Raw genomic sequence first — 20646 nt, forward strand, 5'->3', positions numbered from 1 at the left:
AGGAAAGGTGCTTTTTAAAGAAAAAATGTTATCAATAGACGAGGGTTACTCAGCCCTGAATGGTGGAGACACCCGGGTGTGATGTCATCCCCATTTGTCAGGTGGGATCCACCCAGAATGACTGTATTGTGCGTGTGAAGCGTTTCTGTGATGAACGATGCTGCGAGCGGCTGGTTGCCCTTGCAGGGGGATGGGGCTGCATGCTAATGTGATAGCTGTGCATAAAAGTGTTGGACTCCCGGGAGGGAGCAGAGGGCATTGATTGAGCTTGCCAAGTTTCGGACAGCCGGGGAGAGGGGGGGGGACAGTGCTGTAGTTGTTGTTACACTTCCACCTCCAGGACCCTGCAGCCCTCTTATTGGCTGCATCTGTGGCCCCTTTTGTTCTCTGTGCGTTTACACGTCTTTTCCCCCTTTTTTTCCTGCCAATCAACGCTGGACAAAGTGCTTGTTGCATCCACAGCCGACGCCTGCCGTCATGGTGGCTGAGACGCATGCTCAGAGATGCAACAGCTTCCTGCTCTTTGTCTCGTTGAAGGTGTGATTGTGCCGGATGGAGTCCACGTAAAGAAACGCCTCTTCAATCCAGCGGAGCTCACTCGTTTTCGGGGCGCCACCTTTGCGTTTGCGTCCCTGTAATCTTGTGCCCGATACGTTCGACGGCGACTCCTAACAGCTCTGATTAGTGCAGCTTTAAGCGACTCAGCCGGAGTTTTTGTGGCGCTAAGCAGCTTTTAGTTTTGGCGGTTGCTGGAGCAGCTTTATGAGGCTACAGCGTGTCACTATCACGGCCTGGCCGAGCTCCCTCGGTGTCTCCACGGGGAGGACGAGGGTTCACAGCTAAGCAGCAGGCTCTATTAATCAAAGCTATCCTCACGTTTTGAGCTGAACGTGCTACCGTGTGTCTAATTGTAGCCCAGGTTTGTATTTCACTGTCTGGCCAGAAGTGTTTTTAAGCCGGACAAACAATTCCACAGGTTTGATCCACTGCGGTTTGACCTCGGTGACCTCGGCAAACATGTCGGCAAACATCAGAGTTTGATGTGCGGACCGCAGCCTTAATGAGAAAAAGAAACAGTCTCACACATTTCCTGTTTGCCTCACACCTCTCCTCTTCTTCACTGGAAGAGAGGCACACACACACACACACACACACACAAACCCCTGCATGCATTTGAAGAGATTAAAGAGGTTTAAAGTGCAATGTGTTTTCACAAAACCAATCCAGGCCCTTAAGCAATATTAATGTTTCACAAATCTGATTTTTATGCAATGAATACTTGTTTAGAAAAGCTGAGAGAGAGAGAGATTTGACTGAAAATGCACATAAATAAACAGCTGTATCTATTTCTGAGCAGATTAATCGCCGGTGGTATTATTTTCCTGGCTGTTGAAGTTCGGCACGGTGTAAACAGGAAATGGAAAATACTAGAGAGCAGCAGCAGCAGCAGCATCGATGCATATTAGTAGCAAGGTGAGTGAGATGCAGGAAGAAGGGAATACATTGGAGATGTGAAATGATTAAGAGCGATGGAAAGAGAGGAGAGGTGGGGGAGATCAGATGGAGAGAGTAAGAGACCAGGGGAGAGAGGGAGAGAGGGGGGATGGTGAGGGAAGCGATGCTAAGCAAAAGGAAATGAAAGTGGATTGTATATGTGAAACAGTCCGATGGCTGGAGGTGGAATTAAAGGGCAACGCACGTGATTGTGGAGGAAAAAACAAGAAAACATATTTGATGATGTTTTGTGGTTTTTGGTCACGTCTGTAAAAGCTTTACTGAGGGATGCTGGGAGATGGAGCTCCAGCCTGGGCTCCATGGTGACCGAAGAAGAAGGCGCAGTATAGCCAGATAACCATGACAACCAGTGCTGGCCAATCCATACGTGTATGGTATATGTACACACACACACACACACGCACGCACACACACACACTCATTCAGAGAGGAGGGACTTTCTGCTTCAGTGCCTCTTTATGCTCCAAGCAGAAAAACACATAACCTTCTGGCTGATGTGTCAGTTTTCCTTCTTGAGAAGATCCAGCGGTGAGATATTTATTCAGAAAGGGAATCTAAAGTGGCTTTTTTTTATTATTAGTCTTATTTTCATTGACAAAAACAAACGCAATGGATTCATAATATCCACTTTTATCTTCAGGTGTGATATCCACCACATAGTGACCATTAGTCCCACCTGCTTCCTCCCTACTTGCATGATTAGTAGACCAACAAAGCTGCACAAATTCAGAAGTCATTTCATTATTTATTTTGACATTTATTATTATTCAGCCCCTTGCTGGAAATAATAATAATATTCTGGGTCACTGGATCCACTGTGACACGAGTCGGCCCTTTCGCTTGTTTGTTTTGCACCACAGTTCTTAATTAAATGAAAGAATCATTACACCACAGCATTAATTATAATACTAAGAGTATATATATAAACAAGTGGTTGTTTCATATAGACTCCATAGAGGAGGATAGGTGTCAGAATGGCAGATGCTCCGATTGGTCAGTGCATTCTAGGGGGCGGGGCTTCGCAGAGCGTCAATTGAGGTTGAGTGTGTGATATGCAGACTCTCAGGTCATTTCTTCATCTGTGATGGAGAGCATTAACCCTAATGGGCTTCAGTAAACGTAAACTCACATGTCGCCGCTGTGTGTGTGTTTGTGTGTGTGAGGCGTCGCAGTCAGCAGCAGTCGAACGGCATCATGGGAAAGAGAGAACGCCGCCTCGGGCCATCGCCACAGCTTCCTCTTCGGTTTCCCTTCGCTCTCACCTTCCTCCTTCCTTTCTTTAAGGACGTGTTTGTTTCAGACAATCTGAGTGTTCGAGCTCTCGCCTTCAGCTTTCTCTCTGCTGGGAAGTTTTTTTTCCCCCTCTGCCAAATGGAGACACATGCATTTTTAAAGGGCTATTACGCACATTCTTCTGTATTTCTTCTCTGCCTCCTCGATTTGTCCTCCTGCCTCCGTCTTGATTTGTCTATCTCTTCTTCTTCTTCTTTTCTTCATTTCGTCTCTTTTCCCTCTCAGCATGGCGTCCATATTCTCAGCCCCGACATTTAATTAGTTGGCTCTTGCCTGGGTTGATTGGGAGAATGATTGACCTCCTGTTATGTATTTACAAAGTTTGATTCCCTTTAATATGTTTACAGTGTAGCGCTTGGCTTCAGCTGGAGGTAGACGACTTCCCTCAGGCTCTAGATTCTCTATTAAACATTCCAGCAAATTAAGCTTAGATCGAGATTCCCACGAATGTCTGGAAGCCTTTTAAAGCACACATGAATGTCCTTTAAAGAAATAGACTTATTTGCTTTCTAGCCGAGACTAAGACGAGAAGATTGATACCTCTCTTATTGGTGTTTGTTATAAATGAAACTAGAGCCGGGAGACGGTTAGCGTAGCTTAGCATAGCTTAGCATAGTTTACCTGGCTCTGTCCATAAGTGAAAAATCTAATAGCACCTTTTTAGATCTTAAATGATTGGGTTCGTTTTTTAAATTTTGACAAAGCCAAGCTATTTATGCTATGCTAAGCTAAGCAGCTACTGGCTGTAACTGCATATTTAACAGACAAATACAGTATGTGAGTAATATCAACCATCTCATCTAACTCTCAGAGGAAAATTAGCCTTTTGTTTTTCCTTAAAATGTGGAATTATCCCTTTAAAGCACTTTGAAGTGCCTTCTTGTTGAAAGGTGCTCTACAAATAAATTTGCCTTTAAGGTGATTCTCCTGCAGGACGTCAAATGTCTTCTGCGTGGAAACCCGTGTGATGGACGGGAGTCTGACTCGCAGCGGATTAACGTGTTTGTTTAACTCATCAGGGATCTGTTGACCATGTGTTGTCTCTGCCGATGCGTCCGTTATGTCAGAGGATTTGGCCGTCTTTGCCGAGACATAAAGGACCATCCTAAAGTCTAAATCCTCCGGTCCCTCGGTTATTTTCCACTCTGATGTAAGCCAAGTGAGGTCAGAATGTTTAATTTCATTGTTAAGCCAGGCGTCTCCTCTCGTGATCAGTTAGGAGGTAAGAAGACGGTGTAAAGACAAACGGTTGAGACGATCAGACTCAATATTAAACCTGGTCTACCAGACATTTTGCTGACAACAGCCCTTTTTATGAATTTTTAGATTTTACCCCTTTTTTTTTTACAAGATTTTACCACTTTTTAGGAGTTTCTACCCCTTTTTACGAGTTTTTAGATTTTACCCCTTTTTTACGAGATTATTTAAGTTTTTAGATTTGACTCCTTTTTATGAGTTTTTAGATTTGACTCCTTTTTCGAGTTTTTAGATCTGAAATGAAAGCATCCACTTAGACACCCCTTAAACTTAATCTTACAGCAATGCGATCTTATCTGTCACGCTAATGCTACATGTTTTTATTAGCCAAATTTAAGAGTATCAAGTACCTGATCTCACATTGAACCTCCTGTTTCTGCCCCCCCCCCAACAAAGCTTCCCCACTGCTGTGCTGCTGCTGCTTCTTCTTTTAGTTTTGTTTTTTGGAGTCTCAGTATTAGCGCTCGGAGGTTGGAGGAAACTCTTAAATGCTTCATGTGGAGCAAGCAGTAAAAAGAAGACCTCATCGCTGCACTCAAGCTTTCAGCTGGAATTAAACCGTAAATTCAGACCTGTTTTATGGACGTGGCTTTGTCCGTCCCGGCTGACCTCTCCGACTTGTCGGAGACGTTTAAGGCTTTATTAGCGGTCCGAAAAGAGAACAACAACCCCCCCACTCCCCCTTATGGCAACATGTACAGTAGACACAGCAAGCAGTTATAAATATGTGGTCTGTATGGTCTGCCTCGGAGGCGATGGCCCAGCGGTTAGAGCTCAAACACCATTCCCGAGCATCGCACTCGCACACAGCTGCAGCCACGCTTGACGGTGAGGCGATGAGACAAGACTGTGTTGCTGCAGAGACAGTCGGCTCTGTAATTAAAGAGCAGACGGGCTTATGGTGCTGTTTTTTTATTTTTTTTTATTCATATCTCACTGCTCATTCATCTTTTCTTCACAGCCATATTTTCTAGGCCAAGCGAATATTCCACTCCAGTTGTCATGCCAACAGATTAGCGTGCTCTCGCGCGGCCTCAGCAGTAGGCAGCATAGTGTGTGTGTGTGTGTGTGTGTGTGTGTGTGTGGCGTCACACATGCTGAGAACACACACACACACACACTCAGACGGTTTGATTAGCATGCTTCTGAATAACCTTTGTCGCAGACTTCACATCACATTGAGGTGTTCTGCATCAAAAATAACCAAAGAAATAAACCAAAAATAGTCTTGAAGCCTGATGGCGGGTTAGATCACGGGCACTAATGATACAGATATTTTAATGTGATTATGTGAATTTGCATCAAAAGTGCTGTTTTAAGAGCCTCATTAACCTGTCAGGGAGTCATAAAGCAGACCAGATTCAAGTCTATAACTATATAGGACTGTTTAATATAGACATAGTTTATTAATATATTGATATCAGACGATATGTGATATGATATATATTATATAATTGTCTAAAAACAAACGTGTTGCCTTTCCTGGGTGTAAAGGCTGTATTATTGTTATATTTATCAACAATTCCTTGTGCAAATATCTTAAGAAAGCATATTGATATCGAAGTATTTGGTCAAAAATATTGTGATATTTGATTTTCCTGTATATTTTGTGTATATAGCTCTGTGATATTGTACAGCAGGGCCGCTAAATGATGCCAGTCCATCCAATAATCCATATATTTCACTCCGAAACTCAAATATGAACCTCAGTCGTTTCTGATAAATGGCCTTAAGCATGCAAAAACACCTGTTTGTTAAAATATGTCCATTTTCTGGCTCTAAGTCAAGTAATTTGGTTTTGGTAACTTGGTTCTCTTTTTTATAACAGTTATAAAACTGTTTGAAAGTCGGCCATCAGCAGCCCCATTTTCTCTTCTGCATCTTCTTCACCAAAGTCAATGGTTGATGAGTGTTTCTTGGTCGACTCAGACTGGAGTGGAAATGAATGCCGTCCCCCCAAAGTGGCTCCTCATTATGCCAACTGGCTGCCGCGGTTGGATCGCAGTGTCTGTTGAGCTCCGTTTATCCCATTTTCTATGAAAGCTGATATTTAGCTGCGGCTCATTGCTAATGTAGCTTTGCCCCGGTGCGCTTATAAATGTTTAAGCTGTCAGCTGTTCTGCTTTCCTGCAGCCTTGATGTTGCAGATGATTGCTCACACGTGCAGAAACACACACGTTTCTCTGTGCGCCCTCGTTTGGACGGCTCTGGATTCTCCGTGGTTCGGCTTCTGTCGAGGGAGACAGAGAGCATTCTGTAAAGAGAGTTAGACAAAGAGACAAAAACAATTTGTGGTGACGATTGTTCTGCCAGCTAACTCTCTGGATTTGGCTGTTCCCTCGCAGCAGCTGGCCGCGGGACACAAAGACACCAGTATGATCCTCTCTCCTCCTCTTTCATTGCAAACCACAAATCCCCCAAAAAGTCTTTACTACGTCAAGGTTTACGCTCATTAAATGACATTTTTTAAACCATTTGGATGCAAACTGTGACATCCTCAATTGATTGCCTGTCTTGTTATTTCTACTTAAGTCTCTTCAGATGAATATGTCCTTGAAAAAGTGATGTGAATGAACTCAAAGGGCCGCTGAGTCGGCAGAACAGCCAGAAGTGTTGGAGCTAAATGTGGAAATATAAAGGAGCTGCTCGGGGAGAGTCTCCGGCTCGCTGTACCGATTGTGTGGCGGCTGAGAGAAGGGTTTGTTTTTCCAGATGAGAGACAAGCCGATCACATATTTCAGTTTTCAATAAGAGCAGGGATGTCTTTTCACAGTTTCACCAGCAAAATTATAATTGATAGTCTTCACGGATGACTGAACACAATTACAGTCTGCATAAGTGCCAATTAACTACACTTCTAATACGTGCATTATCCGCCGTATTTAAAATCTATTGTGTGGCATCCTCCTGTTCTGTCTGTTTTCACTACATTGCGACGCACCTCAGCTTCCATAATGATATAATCACGTTTCCCCGTCACTTCAGGGCAGTGGGCCGTACGGCTGCTTTTGATTGGTGTGTCATCGGGAGGTTTACTGTGTATTAATCTCCCGTTTCTGGCTTCTCGCAGCATCACTGGATAAGCTAATCCATCAAATCAGTTCATGACGTTTTGATCTGCTAACGACGGCCTCGCTGGCAGGTTTCCCGTCCGGGGGCAATATCGTCAGACAGCTTGTCTGCTCGGGTGTGTTTCCCCTCCGTGACCTGCAGGTTGGATAGAGTTCTGTCTTTAGTCTCTTAAAGAGTTAAACTCAAGAGGTCAGAGGTCACGTCATCAACAGTTAACAGCGCTTTATTTATGACACATGTCAATGAGGATCAAGTGTGTGCTTTATAATAGTATAAATATGCACGTTTAAACTCACGTTTTCAGCTTAAAACCCGAAAATACACCCAAAAATCATTTTCTTCTCTGGTGTCAATTAAAGATCTATTTGTTGACGGCACTCTTGATGTTTTTCATCTCGCTGCAGCGACCTGGGGATGATTTTTTTTTGTGTAGGGTCAAATTGGAAGTGATTTTCACATCCTTTGTGAAATTGCTTTCACGGCTCCTCTTGAAGCAGCTATAGAAAGTTGAGGCCAAGTAACAATGAGAACAAGAACTGTTCCTCTCTGATGTTTCACAAGATGAAATAAGAACTTCAGTCGTCCTGAAGGAAAGAGTGCAAATATAATGGCTGGAGGCATAAAAACACAATATTTTTGGCTTTAAATCAAGAATTCAGATGTTAAATTAATTCATGATTATGATAATATCACAGAAATGTCAAAGAAGATAAAAAATACCAAGGCGATCACATTGTGGACGGAAGCCGTAATTTTGATTTTGCATTCACTGACACATTTCCACCTGCATGAAAAAAACATTAAAAAGTAGCTGAAAATGCTCAACAAGAACTCATTTAACCAGTTTTGGAGAAACTATTTATTTTGTTGCAGGTAAAACTGAGTCCTGATGTAAAATACGAGGAGACCGGAAAAAAAATCTCCCTCACGCCAACCGTCTCAAACTCTTTTTGAGCCTCATCACCACCGATTGGTTCCCTTTGCAGGCTTCGTTCATCCAAACACAGAGTGTAGCCCAACTATATGAATCTGCACTGTGTGTGTGTGTGTGTGTGTGTGTGTGTGTGTACACAAATTTGCAAGCAGCGACACGTGTGTCTGCGCTTCTATTTCGGGCACGACTTCCTTCTTTGTTGTTCGTCGGTGCACCGCTGCCTGGAGCTCGGAGGCCCCGGAAAAAGTGGAGCATCACAACGGCTTTGATGTTGTGATGTCTGCAGGCTGGTGCACGAGCTGCTGCGTGGACGGAGGCCGAGTCATGGGCGAGGGCCCTCTGACAGCACAGATCAGTGTAACACACACACACACACACACACACACACACACACACACACAGTGAGAGAGTGGAGTAACGGTGCGGTTACCGAAGGCTCATAACTGACTCAGAGCTGATATTAAGAGTCTCTTCTAACTGAAAATGAATGAAAACTGTCTGTTCTCTCTCAGTTTTAATGACGTTATAAATAGATAAGCACTTTTATTTTCTCCCAGATGTGAAACCAATTTACACAACAGCAGTAAATCACGTGTAAGTGTGAGAATTTCCACCTGCAAACGTAATTGTGATATATTTAAAATTTCGCCTCCCATCTTTGGCATCAGCAGACGAGAGGATCAAAGTGATATTTATCGTTTCATGCTTCAGGGTTTTTCCCCATATCTCTCTCTCCTGCATCTGTTTGGATCTACCTTGGTTTCCTGTGTGAGTAAAAAAAAAAGCGCATCCCTCTCCTCCGACAGATGTCGTGTTGGATCAGGGGCGTGACGCCGGCGGGGGTTAATTGAGTGCGAGCCGACAGGAAGTGCCCCAGAAATAGAGGTGGGGAAGGAAACAGTGGATAGAGTGGCCGGTCCAGGTGTGAGCCGATTCTCCTCGCCTCGTCACTGATGGAGGATCTGCACGAAGCGTTTGCATCCGACCTTTTAGTTTGTGTGAGAGAGGAAAAAAAACCAACAATGCAACAATGGTGGATGGAGTTTTGGAGAATCCCATTAACCGAGCAGTGACCTGAGACGCCGAGTAGAGAAAAATTATGCATTTGAGCAATTATTATTATAAACCTTGCAACCATGCAGCAGTGTGGATGAATAATTCATGTGCTTTATCATTACAGACCCTCATTAATGGGACCTTAGACCTATTAACTTAACAGTTTTTTTGATCAGAGTAGTCAATCCAAAAACATATTTATGGTAATGATGTGATTTTGCATTAAAAGTAATTTAAGCCACAAATCATTGTGTGCAGCGAACTCTAGAAACTGTCAAACTGAGTTTCTACTGCACGTGCTTCAACTTCACCTCGCATGCATTTCTGTCCGTGTTCGTGTTGCCTCCGGTGAGGTCATTTCCGTCTGCTATCTCAAGGTTATGATGCTGAAAAAGGCGGCCCCTTGTTGAACATCTTTTTTTCCTTCCTGCTCTGTGACGGTGACGGCGTCGACACTGGAAGACTATTCCTGAGCAGCTCTCCGAGATTTCTGTCTGTCCCTGTCAGCTTGGATTTGCTGCAGCACCGACATGAACAGGCCGAGGAGGATGGCATTTAGAGAGCGTGTGTGTGTGTGTGTGTGTGTGTGTGTGTGTGTGTGTGTGTGTGTGTGTGTGTGTGTGTGTGTGTGTGTGTGTGTGTGTGTGTGTGTGTGTGTGTGTCAAGGTGCATTCCAAAGCGTCTGATTTATTTATGTCCTGTGCAGCAATTGTTAATTTTTCAACGGGTGTTGTGTGGAGTGATCTTTGCTGTGCAGCGTTTTTGTGCATGTGTGTGTCTGAGTGTGTGTGTTTGTGTGTGTGTGATCGTCCCATAACTGTCTGTCAGAGAAACTTGTTTTCTTTTTGCCTCCGCTCCTCTGTTTCTCACTGCCTCCTCCATCTCCATCTCCATCTCCCCGTCCTCTCCTCCATTTTTTCCTCCACGAGTCTCTTTCAGCCCAAGAACCTCATTTATTCATGCTGCTGGGCCTCTGATGCTGTTTTCAGCTAGTTGCCAAGAACTCCCTTTTTAAAAATTAACAGAGTCGACAAGTTAAAGAAAATAAATTAAACACATCGTTGCCCTGCTGGTGCTCGGGCTCATTTCAAGTGTGTGCACATCGAAAACCGCTAATGCAATGAAGTGTGTGTGTGTGTGTGTGGAGAGAAAGACCTGGGAGAAAGTTATTAATAACTCCATCTTAAAATGCATGCATGCTGGGTATAATATGGAGGATTTTCTCTGTAGTTTTGAATAGACTCACTGCTCTTACAGCTTCAGCTTCTTCCTACTGGCTCCACCGTTTATTTTCTTTATCCTAATGTTAGCCCGGTTCTTTCTTTTCATGCATAATATCACCAGAAAGGATAAATGTGTTGATATTGGATGTTATGTGTGCTCAGGTCTGGCCTGCTTGCAGAGCCAGCATTTCTAATCCTGTAGAGGTTTCAGTGAGGAGGGATCGCTCGGCATTGGAAAGTCATTTTTTTGCCAAAATAGAAAAATATCACTGTCTTAAAAACTCACACTCCTACTTCGAGGAATAGTTTGACACTTTGGGTAAATTGGCTTACTTACTTTCCTGCTGCGAGTTCGATGAGAAGATTGATACGACCAAAAATATGTCATCTATCAAGCCTAGAGGCGATTAGCAGGAAAACGTTTGTCTTTACGTCACCTTTTAAAGCTCAAAAATTAGCATTTTGTAACCTGTTTTGTTTAATCTGTGAAAATCAAACAAAGAGTTCACAGCCATGCTTACAGCTCTGCTAACGACTGTGTTTGAGCACGGCAACATCTTAGCATGCTAACATACACCAAGCGACAATGCTAACAAGTATTTACCATGTTCACCATTAGTGTTAGCATGCTAGCACATCCTAATTAGCACCAAACGACAGGTAAAGGCAGTGTAGAGTGTTTTATTGTGTTGAAACGAGTGCTTGATTCAAACATAGCAGTTTAACCAGTTAGACGTAGTGGTATGTGTATTTTTTTAAACTTTGGGTAGAGCCAGCTGAGCTAGCTGTTTCCCAATGCTTTCATTATCTATGCTAAGCTAAGCTAACTGTGTCCAGGCCCCAGCTCTGTACTTAACACAGACATTAGAGTGGTATGAATGGCAAGAAGGCAAAATAAGCATCTTTCTCCAAACATTAAACTATCCCTTCTTTATTTTTTGAGAAACATAATCCTTATCCTTATTACGTAGGTTTCATGACTGCTTCATGCTGCATTCACACGCTACTCTACAAGCCAAGAAATTTCCCCTCTTTATCCTTTTTCCCTTCTCTCTTCTCTGACGCAGCTCTTTCACGTGGCCTCGGGGGTCGATCCACTAATTTTAGCTTGGCAACGAGGCAAAGACACAGATGGGACTCTTCTCGTTAATCTCATTTGCAAGTCAAAATAGTTTCTCTGTTCCTCCACTAGGTTTTCTTTCCACCCCTGCTAGACAGTCAGTACATGGCCCTTTTTGTCTGGCAACAATCACTGACAGTCAAAAGATTAAGACATCAGGTAAAGACAAATGTTTGAATATTCAGACCCCTTTTGTTTATGATGGATTATTCTTATAAGTAGTCAAACGTTGTTTGTGCAAATTGAGTTTTAACATGACAGTTGCACCAAAAAACACAACAGCTAGTCAATGATGTGAGTAAAAAGGTCTTGGATAGGAATAGCTAGAGCAAAACGCCATTAAGATGCACAAAAAAAAAAAGTTCATCTTGGCTTAAAACACAAAATCCACCCCTCAAACTGGGTTTCTATACACATATTATGAGCAATTATTTAGTCATCAAAGTAAATATTGGACCTGTTTTCTGTCTGACACTTTAATCACATTTACAGACGGACCTATCTGGAGATAAAGCACTTTCTCTGTCTCGGCAACACACTCTCCTGAGATCAAACAACAAAACGCCCTAGCTAGCATACTTTTTGTAATTCTTAATTCGGCTGTTAGCTGCGTAAACACGAACACAGCATCGAGGGCTGAAACTTGAACAGAATGTAAAAATGCTAGATTTCTGCATGTCAAAGGTCATTTCAGCACCCAAAGCTGACGATAGGGAGGGACAAGTTAGCTGCTAGTGAGCTAATGCTAGCTACCGTATGTGTTAGCAAGTCACTGAAATTAGCTAAGCTACATGCAAACATAGCACTGCATAGCATTCTGATATAATGTTCCACTATAACGTAATAATAAGTTGCATACTGTCTACATGATTTAGCGTAACCTCCAGCAATAAAGTTAGCCTCAAACGGACAAAATGCTAACAATGTCTCTATGCAGGCAGAAGGTCATGAAACGCCATGTCCGTACGGTTTAACTGTGTGTGTGTGTGTGTGTGTGTGTGTGTGTGTGTGTGTGTGTGTGTGTGTGTGTGTGTGTGTGTGTGTGTTACAGTGAGGGAAAGGAAAAAGAGAGCAGGAGCCTCAGTGGGCTGTGATAAACATGGTCAGATGGGGGATCAGGCCGACCCATCACTGGAGGCCACACACACACACACACACACACACACACACACACACACAGACATTGCGATTGCCTCTCATTAAGAACGTGGCCAGATGCCTGACAGGCGCTTGATTACATTTGGATTAGACTATTAGTGTAACACAGGATTAGCTCAGACTCAGTTGTTCACTGTAATTATCTCACTTACGTCACTATTAAAGGAAGATTTGACCCCGGAGGAACTTTTAAAAATGGCGATCAGACTCGTAGTCTCGGGCTGCTTTTTTGACTTTATCGTCCTTTCTATTTAATGTAGATAACTGTGCAGATTCAGACAGAAAGCATCTCCACACTGGACATTTTTAGGCCAATGTTAAATCTTGTTAACGTCTCACAGTCTCAGAGCTGTGGTTTCCTGGGACTTACAGGTGGACAGAACATGTCATGTATTTTAATATTAATTCAGATTTCCTTTCTTTTTACTATATTTTGATTTGTCAGCTTCGTGGTTTAAAGGTCGCTGCGTGCATTGCCGTGTATCGATGCTCTTGGCCTTTTATTTACTTCACTGATTCTGCACCAAAAAGCTAAAAAAAATAGCTAAAACTATGACGTGCATAAAACAATAATTTTGCTCACAGAATGTGAAATCCATCATAGAAGAAACACAAAAATTATATTAGTCAGCTTATAAGCGCAGCCACCAGTCGTGTCTAAAACTAACTGGAAGTATTTTGTGGAAATTATTTGGCAGGTTGATTTGACGTTTTTCCTGCTTCTTGAATGAATTCTGTTTCCTCACCTTTGACCTTCTCCCTCCCCCCCAGTGAGCAGAGCATCTGCCAGGCGCGGGCCTCGGTCATGGTCTACGATGACACCAGTAAGAAGTGGGTGCCCATCAAGCCGGGACAGCAGGGATTCAGCCGCATCAACATCTACCACAACACTGCCAACAACACCTTCCGAGTGGTGGGCGTCAAGCTGCAGGACCAGCAGGTAACACGACAGGAGACGAGGTTAGCGTAGACGTGGAGGACATTTTACCATTTAGTCGCCAGAGAGAGACAGACAGAGAGAGAGACAGGCAGACAGAGAGACAGGGATTTCATCAGGCTGTGGGAGGGTTGCAGCATACAGAGGACTCGGGCGATTTTGGATTGTGATTGTGAGTTTTCTTTTGAAGTAAAGAGAAAATAGCTGTCACTGAAAGAAGGTTTAATAGCAGAAAATAGTGTTTTTCATTAATGATTTGTCTGCCGTTCCAAAAGCAAATGTCTCATTAGTTCCATATGATTTTCACGCAATTAAATCCTAGTTTGGATACGATTTATTGTCAGCATTTTGACTGCAATTACCATCCATGTGTTTTAATATATAATTAATGATATGCTTAGTTAATTGGAAAAAGGAGTTTTTCCTCATCTCATTTTCTCTATTGCTGCAAAGAGACAACCTTTAAAGCTTGAGTTTGCTCCTCATGATCTAATCCGGATGAAACGTGTGACAGAAATCCCCAAAACTATTACAAGCTGCTCTTGAATGTGTCTTCAAGAGACGAAACACAAATTGTGAAATCCTTTCAAACACAGAGCAATGAAATCTCTGGCACTTAAAGCAGCCGTTCTTTTATGAACTTCTCCTCTTCCTCCTCCCTCACAGGTGGTTATCAACTACTCCATAGTGAAGGGCCTCAAGTACAACCAAGCCACTCCGACCTTCCACCAATGGCGGGACGCCCGGCAGGTCTACGGCCTCAACTTTGCCAGCAAGGAGGAGGCCACCACCTTCTCCAACGCCATGCTCTTCGCCCTCAACGTCCTCAGCGCTCAGGATGGAGGTGCGTTCCCCCTTCAGGGTGTATCAAAAAGGCTTGGAGTTTTAGATGATTTCCTCATTTTAGGAAGGGCTCACACATTTCTTCCTGTCTCGGGCGCCGGACTGTAATCATTGGCTTCTAGTGCTCACATGGGGACAAATCACAAAAGCAGATTAAAATTAACTGAACGATGCTTCGTTGTCATCTTGATGGAGGTCATTTTGGGGGTGAGCTGAACTCCCTGCACCCCCTAGATATCCCCCCCCCTTCCCCCTCTCTCTTAACACACTGCTGTTGGTGCAGTAGTTTATAAATCCAGCCAAATATTAATATGCTACATATCAATAATGCAACAGAAATTCAGAGTGCAGCAGGAAGCCATTGACGGACTCGCAGTGAGTTAGGCGCCACGTCCCTCCGCCATGTGAGGCGCCACTTTTAATCCCCTTTAAAGTCCTCTTGTTTCAGCCTCAGACTATAAGTGTGTCGTCAGTATTGGAGCTGGAGCGTCTTCGTTTTGACACCTAGTCCCCTCTACTGGACACTTTGTAAAATAAGCCACGACAGCTGCTTCCTCAGCAGACGGTGAAAATGAATGCAGAGAAAACCTACATTCTTTCCTCTATAGACCTTTTTCACAGCGGATATTTTGATGTGGAAAAATCCAGCAACCCAGGTGTCATTAATAACACTTTTATGATGGCGTTAATGAGCTTATTTAATGTTCAGGCTTCGATTTTCCTGCTTCACCTTAAAATGTGGGGAAATAATGTCTATTTATATAATAATAATAACCCATATGACTTATAAAGTGCCTTTTTTGGGTCCTCAAAGACGCTTAACATTAGATGCTGGACAAATACAGAATACACAAATAAAATAAAATACAACATTTAGGGACATGTTGCAGTGGTGATTGGAGCTCCAATAGTACAGGAAAATGTGAATGCATGTGTGTAATAAAAAGCAAGACAGGCAAATGTAAATTGGGGAGTGATAGAGTGATAGAGGGAGTGAGTGTCACAGCAGCAGCAGCAGCAGCAGCAGCAGCAGCAGTGCGTCTCCCCCTGCAGTCGCCTCCAGCCTCTTAATTAGAATGAGTCATTGAGAAGGCGTCCCCCAGGGTCCCGTGCTAGAGAGCAGATCTTTTCATCTGCCTTATAACACGGGACCGGGAACAAAGGGGGCTCGAGTGACAGCAGCCAAACACGAGTGCACAAATACATGAGGAGGACACACACACACACACACACACACACACACACACACACACACACACACACACACACGCAAACACACACACACACACACACACGCAAACACACACACACACTCGACAGAGAGCTAAACCGATAGTTGTACTACCAGCTAGCTATGCGGCAACTCCGTCTGTGTAAAGAGACACAATCTCTGTGTACAGGGGGAGCAACACTATCATACTCCAGAATGAATATCAGCTTTCATGGCCGTGTTTGTGTGTGTGTGTGTGTGTGTGTGTGTGTGTGTGAGAGAGAGAGAGAAGCAATGAATTCATGTATTTAAGTATGTTTCACTCCCTCCTACGTGAAATAACATCTAATCTCAGCACATCTGTGTGCTGAAAATGATTTTATAAGACTCATTCACACCTCATAAGACATACATGGGGGGGGGGTTTCCCCACTAAAAGCAGGTGTGCCTGCCCCCTCTAGTGGTAAGAAGGTCAAAACGTGACCTTTCGTCCTCAGTGTTTTGTTCTCACGACGTCAACAAACCAGAAATAATACACATTTTTTTAGGTTTAGGGCTGAAAAAAACGAGACAAATTCTGCTCCAGTGCTGAACTAATGAGTTGATTAATGTTTAATTATCAAGAGATGAAAAGAAAATGGAGAGATTCCAGTTTGATGACTGTTTGAGTCTTTAATCGGGTAAATATACCCGGATGAGTGCTGGTAGCAGCATCTGTGAATTTGATTGATTCTGTTTTGTATTTTGTTTTTAGTGATGGAGGGATGGATAGATAGATAGATAGATAGATAGATAGATAGATAGATAGATAGATAGATAGATAGATAGATAGATAGATAGATAGATAGATAGATAGATACTTTATTGATCCAGAGGGAAATTCAAGCACCCAATAGCAGCTTACAAAACACACAATATGGCAGACCATCATATATCATAATAATACTAATACTAATAATAATTAAGGTTGCAGCCCTTCTGTGTTTGAACTGCCGGGTCTATATATATAAATATATATATATATTATGGTGGTACGGCCTCCAGACAAAGCCGACCTTTTAGAAACATTAACCAGAGATGCTCGCTGCGCTGCTGCTGCCGCCCGGAGGTGTGTGTTACAGGGAGATGACAGATGATCCCGTGGGTGGGAGGGGGAGGGGGGAGGCTGGCAGGTGAGGGGAGAGAGACGGAGGTAGAGAGGGAGGCAATGGAGGGGGAGGAAGGGTGGCTGGAGGCGAGAGATGGTCGGATGTGGGTCTGCCAGTGCCTCTGTGTCTGCTACAGCCGGTTCCTGTTCTTCAGCATGTCATGTAGGTACTAAAGCTCTCCGTGTGTCTCTTATTTCTACTCTGTGGTGTCCATTCCTTTTTAGGAAAGGGCATGTTTTTATTGCTACTTTTCTCTCGTAAAAGTGAATGTTTAAAATCCAACTTGGGTAAAAAAAAAGTAACAAACGGTCCATCAAAGTTATCGAGTCAGCGGAGTGGAAAGAACATCGCTTCTCTGATCTTTATGCCTTTCAGACGGTTGTAAAACGGTTATTTCACTAAATAAAGTGCACAAAAGTGCTGCGAAATGTTCTTTGATGATCGAAGTTACTCCTCAGTTTATGATTCTTACTGAGAGACGACAACATTCACACTCTGTTATGGAGCTGATTTCTGATTTATTGCATAGTGATATCTTGGAGAGAGACAAGAGAAGGAATGAAATGCAGCAAAGGAATATTTCAATATGATTGTTCTATCATCTTACAGTGGAATCACGCTGCTGATGAAATGTTATATCGAGATATTGTGATATAAAGTCACAATAAGCAAAAAACAAGCGCAAATTTCTTAGAAATTAATTTGTCAAGTATTTGATTCACACACAAAACCATGTGGTAGTTTCATATAAACTACTTATTTATGGAAAATACCAGAAAACATGCTATATCATGATATATATATATCGTTATCGACATAGGGATTACGATCAACGGTGATAAATGACAACTATAGTTGAATAAAAACTTTAAAAAACATTTAAGTGGTATCGGATTAACAACACAATGACAGAAACAGTTTGTTTGCCGTTTACTGTGTCGACTTGTGTGTATGTAATAGTTTATTAGTCCAGAAACAATTAGTCAGTCAATAGATCCACTGGAATTTAATTGACAATTGCGATTATCAGTTCATGTTTAAAGTAATTTATCAAGTGATGAAAAGTTCAATGTCTAGTTAAATGTAAAGCTACAGCCCAGAGACATGAAACGACTGGAAGCAGCTCATAAAAACTGTAAAAAAAGATAATTTGCTGTCTTGTTATCACAGTGAGGTTGCCAGGCAACCAGCAGAGACTCCAGGCCCCGGAAATAACACATTGTTGTCCCATAGATGTGTATAGAAGTTTGCAGTGGAAAATAAATGAATGAATCTATTGATTCATCAGGTAATCATTACAGTATTTGCAGCAGTTGTTATACGTTAGTTTGTGTGTATTGTTGGTGATGTCAGGCGTGAGTCGCGTGTTTTGTCTTTTATTTTGGAAGTTTCTGTTACTTGATCAATGGTGAGTCATTTCCATGAGAGACGTAAAACTGTAAGGGACACCTCTCATTAGACCGAAGAGGTCGCGACCCCAGATGGAGGACACCTTTTGTTTTGGTTTCACACGACAGCAACTCTCCGCTGGCGTTTCATCCCAAACCAATCATACATCACCAAAATAAAAGTCCTCAGTTTCTCCTCGGTTCCAATAACTTTTTAAAAGCCTAAGAAGGCCGGTGCCAAACCACAAATGTGAGCCTGAGTTCTTGTTCCCGAGAGGGAAAGATAAAGATTAATTTTCTTCCCAGAAGAGTTCAGAGACGATGAGAAAAAGTTTCATTGAAATCCGACGATGATCTGATTGTAATCCCACGAGTTTGACGTCCCTCTTTTTTTGTCCTCGACCGTATCGCGTCTTCAATTAATTACATCCCTTATCTGGCGCTCCTCCTGCAGATCTCACTCACGGTGTTAAACGGATTACATCCGAGCGCCTTGTAGCTCCAATCGCATCATGAGCGAGATGGCGAGATGAGGAGAGTCAGGCGTCCTCCGTCGACACACCGAGTTCACGTTTGATGCAAAACGCTGGTTTTCTGATGAAAGAAAGAAGCTGGCATGGAGCATCTTTGAGCTTTTATGGCATTATCGATACCTCTAAAGGGGTTTATCTGTGTGTTGATGGCTTTATTGTTCTCAGACACATTAAAGGTCGTGGCTCAGCCAAGCAGCTCTCTCTTTATGTGTTGTGCTCCACTCGACAAGTGGAGGAACCAATTACCCGGAGTGAGGGATTAATATGCTTTTCATTGCATGCTTTTCATCACATTAACTCATTACAGAAGGAAGAGGACTTAATGAATAACTCCTGTTTAATTCCCTGTCATTCGGTAGTTAATTGTCTTAAATGGCACTAATTTTAAATCAACATTACGCTGCTTGTAAGGGATTATTATGCTTTAACTTCGCATATCTTTTCTTCTTCCCTTTCATTTGGGGGTTCTTTAGGTCCAGCTGTCCAGCGCCAAGTCCAGAACGGACCAACTTCAGATGAGATCGAGGTTCAGAGAGCGAGGTAAATATGTTTTAAATATTTAAAGGAAAACTTCATCTTAAAGGCAGCTTGTGTAGCATTTAGGGGATCTATTGGCAGGATGTTTCTTTAGTGCAAAATCACTTAAACAGTAGCTCAGAATGGGCAAAAAACAAATCTAATCTAAGTACTTCTCTGTTACATTAAACGAGTATTAACTGATTTTTTTGACACAACAAGCTCTAAACACTAACTCACTCATATGGTTGTAAGTTGCTAAATTCCACGACTAGCCGATGAAGAGAAACGGCAGCATTTGCTCTCCTTTTAGCTCTGTTTTTGGTCTCCTCCTACTTCTGAAGGAAATATCTGGCTGTTTAGTTTGTTGAGCTTCTTTTCTGCAATAATCCAAAATCCCAATACGATGCTAACTTTCTGTCGTTGGCCTACAGAAGACCTTATTCTTACGATAAATGTTGCTAAACTCTGATTGGACGGAACTCACAAACTTTCAACCGAGTCGCGCTTTTTTATTGTAATTTGTTTCTGTTCTTGTTTTTACTGACCGGTCCTATATTTTTATTTTACTGTTTTTAATTCATCGTTTTTACTCTTATATTCTTCTTGTTGTACTTTGATGGAAATCACTTTATAAATAAATGTATTATTATTATTTCAAACAAGCACAGAAAAAAACCCTCAAATACAGAAAATCTGTCGCGTGAAATAACCAAATATGTGGCAGAAAATAGTGTATTCTTGTTGTTGCTCATCATAACAAGATGTTGATGAGATGACTGAATAAGAGAGGAGCAGTGACTCTAAAAAACAGATTTAAAAAAAAAAAAGAAAAAGAGGAAAGAGTCTCGTATACCTGTCCAGCTGTGATGTGACATTCACTGGTTTTTACCGGTGAGACTTGGTCGTATATTAGTGAAGGGAGGATGGCTCGGAACATTTAACTGAATTATCTCCAAACCAGCGGACGAACTTGGAGTGAACCCAGTCCACGACGAGTGTTTGGTTTCTGAGTAGAGAACGGTGTGTTTGACATCCCGTCATCAGCTCAGCTACGCTGACGGCTGCTTTTTAATGGCTTTCATGTCTACTCTCTCATATTCTCATCCGCCTGCCGTCCAGGAATAACTCACACGGGTAAAACACAAGATGTTCCTCTTTTCTGAATCATACCGGCCCCAAAAAAAATAAAAATATAGTGGATGAGTAGTATTGAAGTGATGCTTGAGGCAGCTTCCATGGTTTACTTAGCAGCACTGCACTTGGAGACAGACTTCAGACCCACAACTGGGTCTTTGTTGCTGCTTTTAAACCTGTTTGGGCTCTTCTTATTGGTTCATCCAAATGCCGGAGCTTAAGAGAACAAATATGATGGGAGTTACGGCTCTCTCTGATCCCTTGTCTACTAAAACCGAACCTCTGGCACAAAGGATTACGTCTGTG

The 20646-nt window shown here is 42.6% G+C and overlaps 1 protein-coding gene across 3 annotated transcripts in view; it reads left to right on the top strand.

Moving 5' to 3' along the window:
- The window catches only part of evlb (Enah/Vasp-like b), a 36309-nt gene that overhangs the window by 10984 nt on the left and 4679 nt on the right, over positions 1-20646 (top strand). For all 3 annotated transcript variants that reach the window (XM_084030821.1, XM_084030820.1, XM_084030819.1), the window contains exons 2-4: positions 13400-13568; positions 14232-14409; positions 19161-19227. In XM_084030821.1, coding sequence (XP_083886947.1) covers positions 13400-13568; positions 14232-14409; positions 19161-19227 — 414 coding nt within the window. The remainder of the gene's footprint in view (positions 1-13399; positions 13569-14231; positions 14410-19160; positions 19228-20646) is intronic.

This window comes from Eutrigla gurnardus (assembly GCF_963514095.1).
Source record: "Eutrigla gurnardus genome assembly, chromosome: 16".
Classification (NCBI taxonomy): Eukaryota; Metazoa; Chordata; class Actinopteri; order Perciformes; family Triglidae; genus Eutrigla; species Eutrigla gurnardus.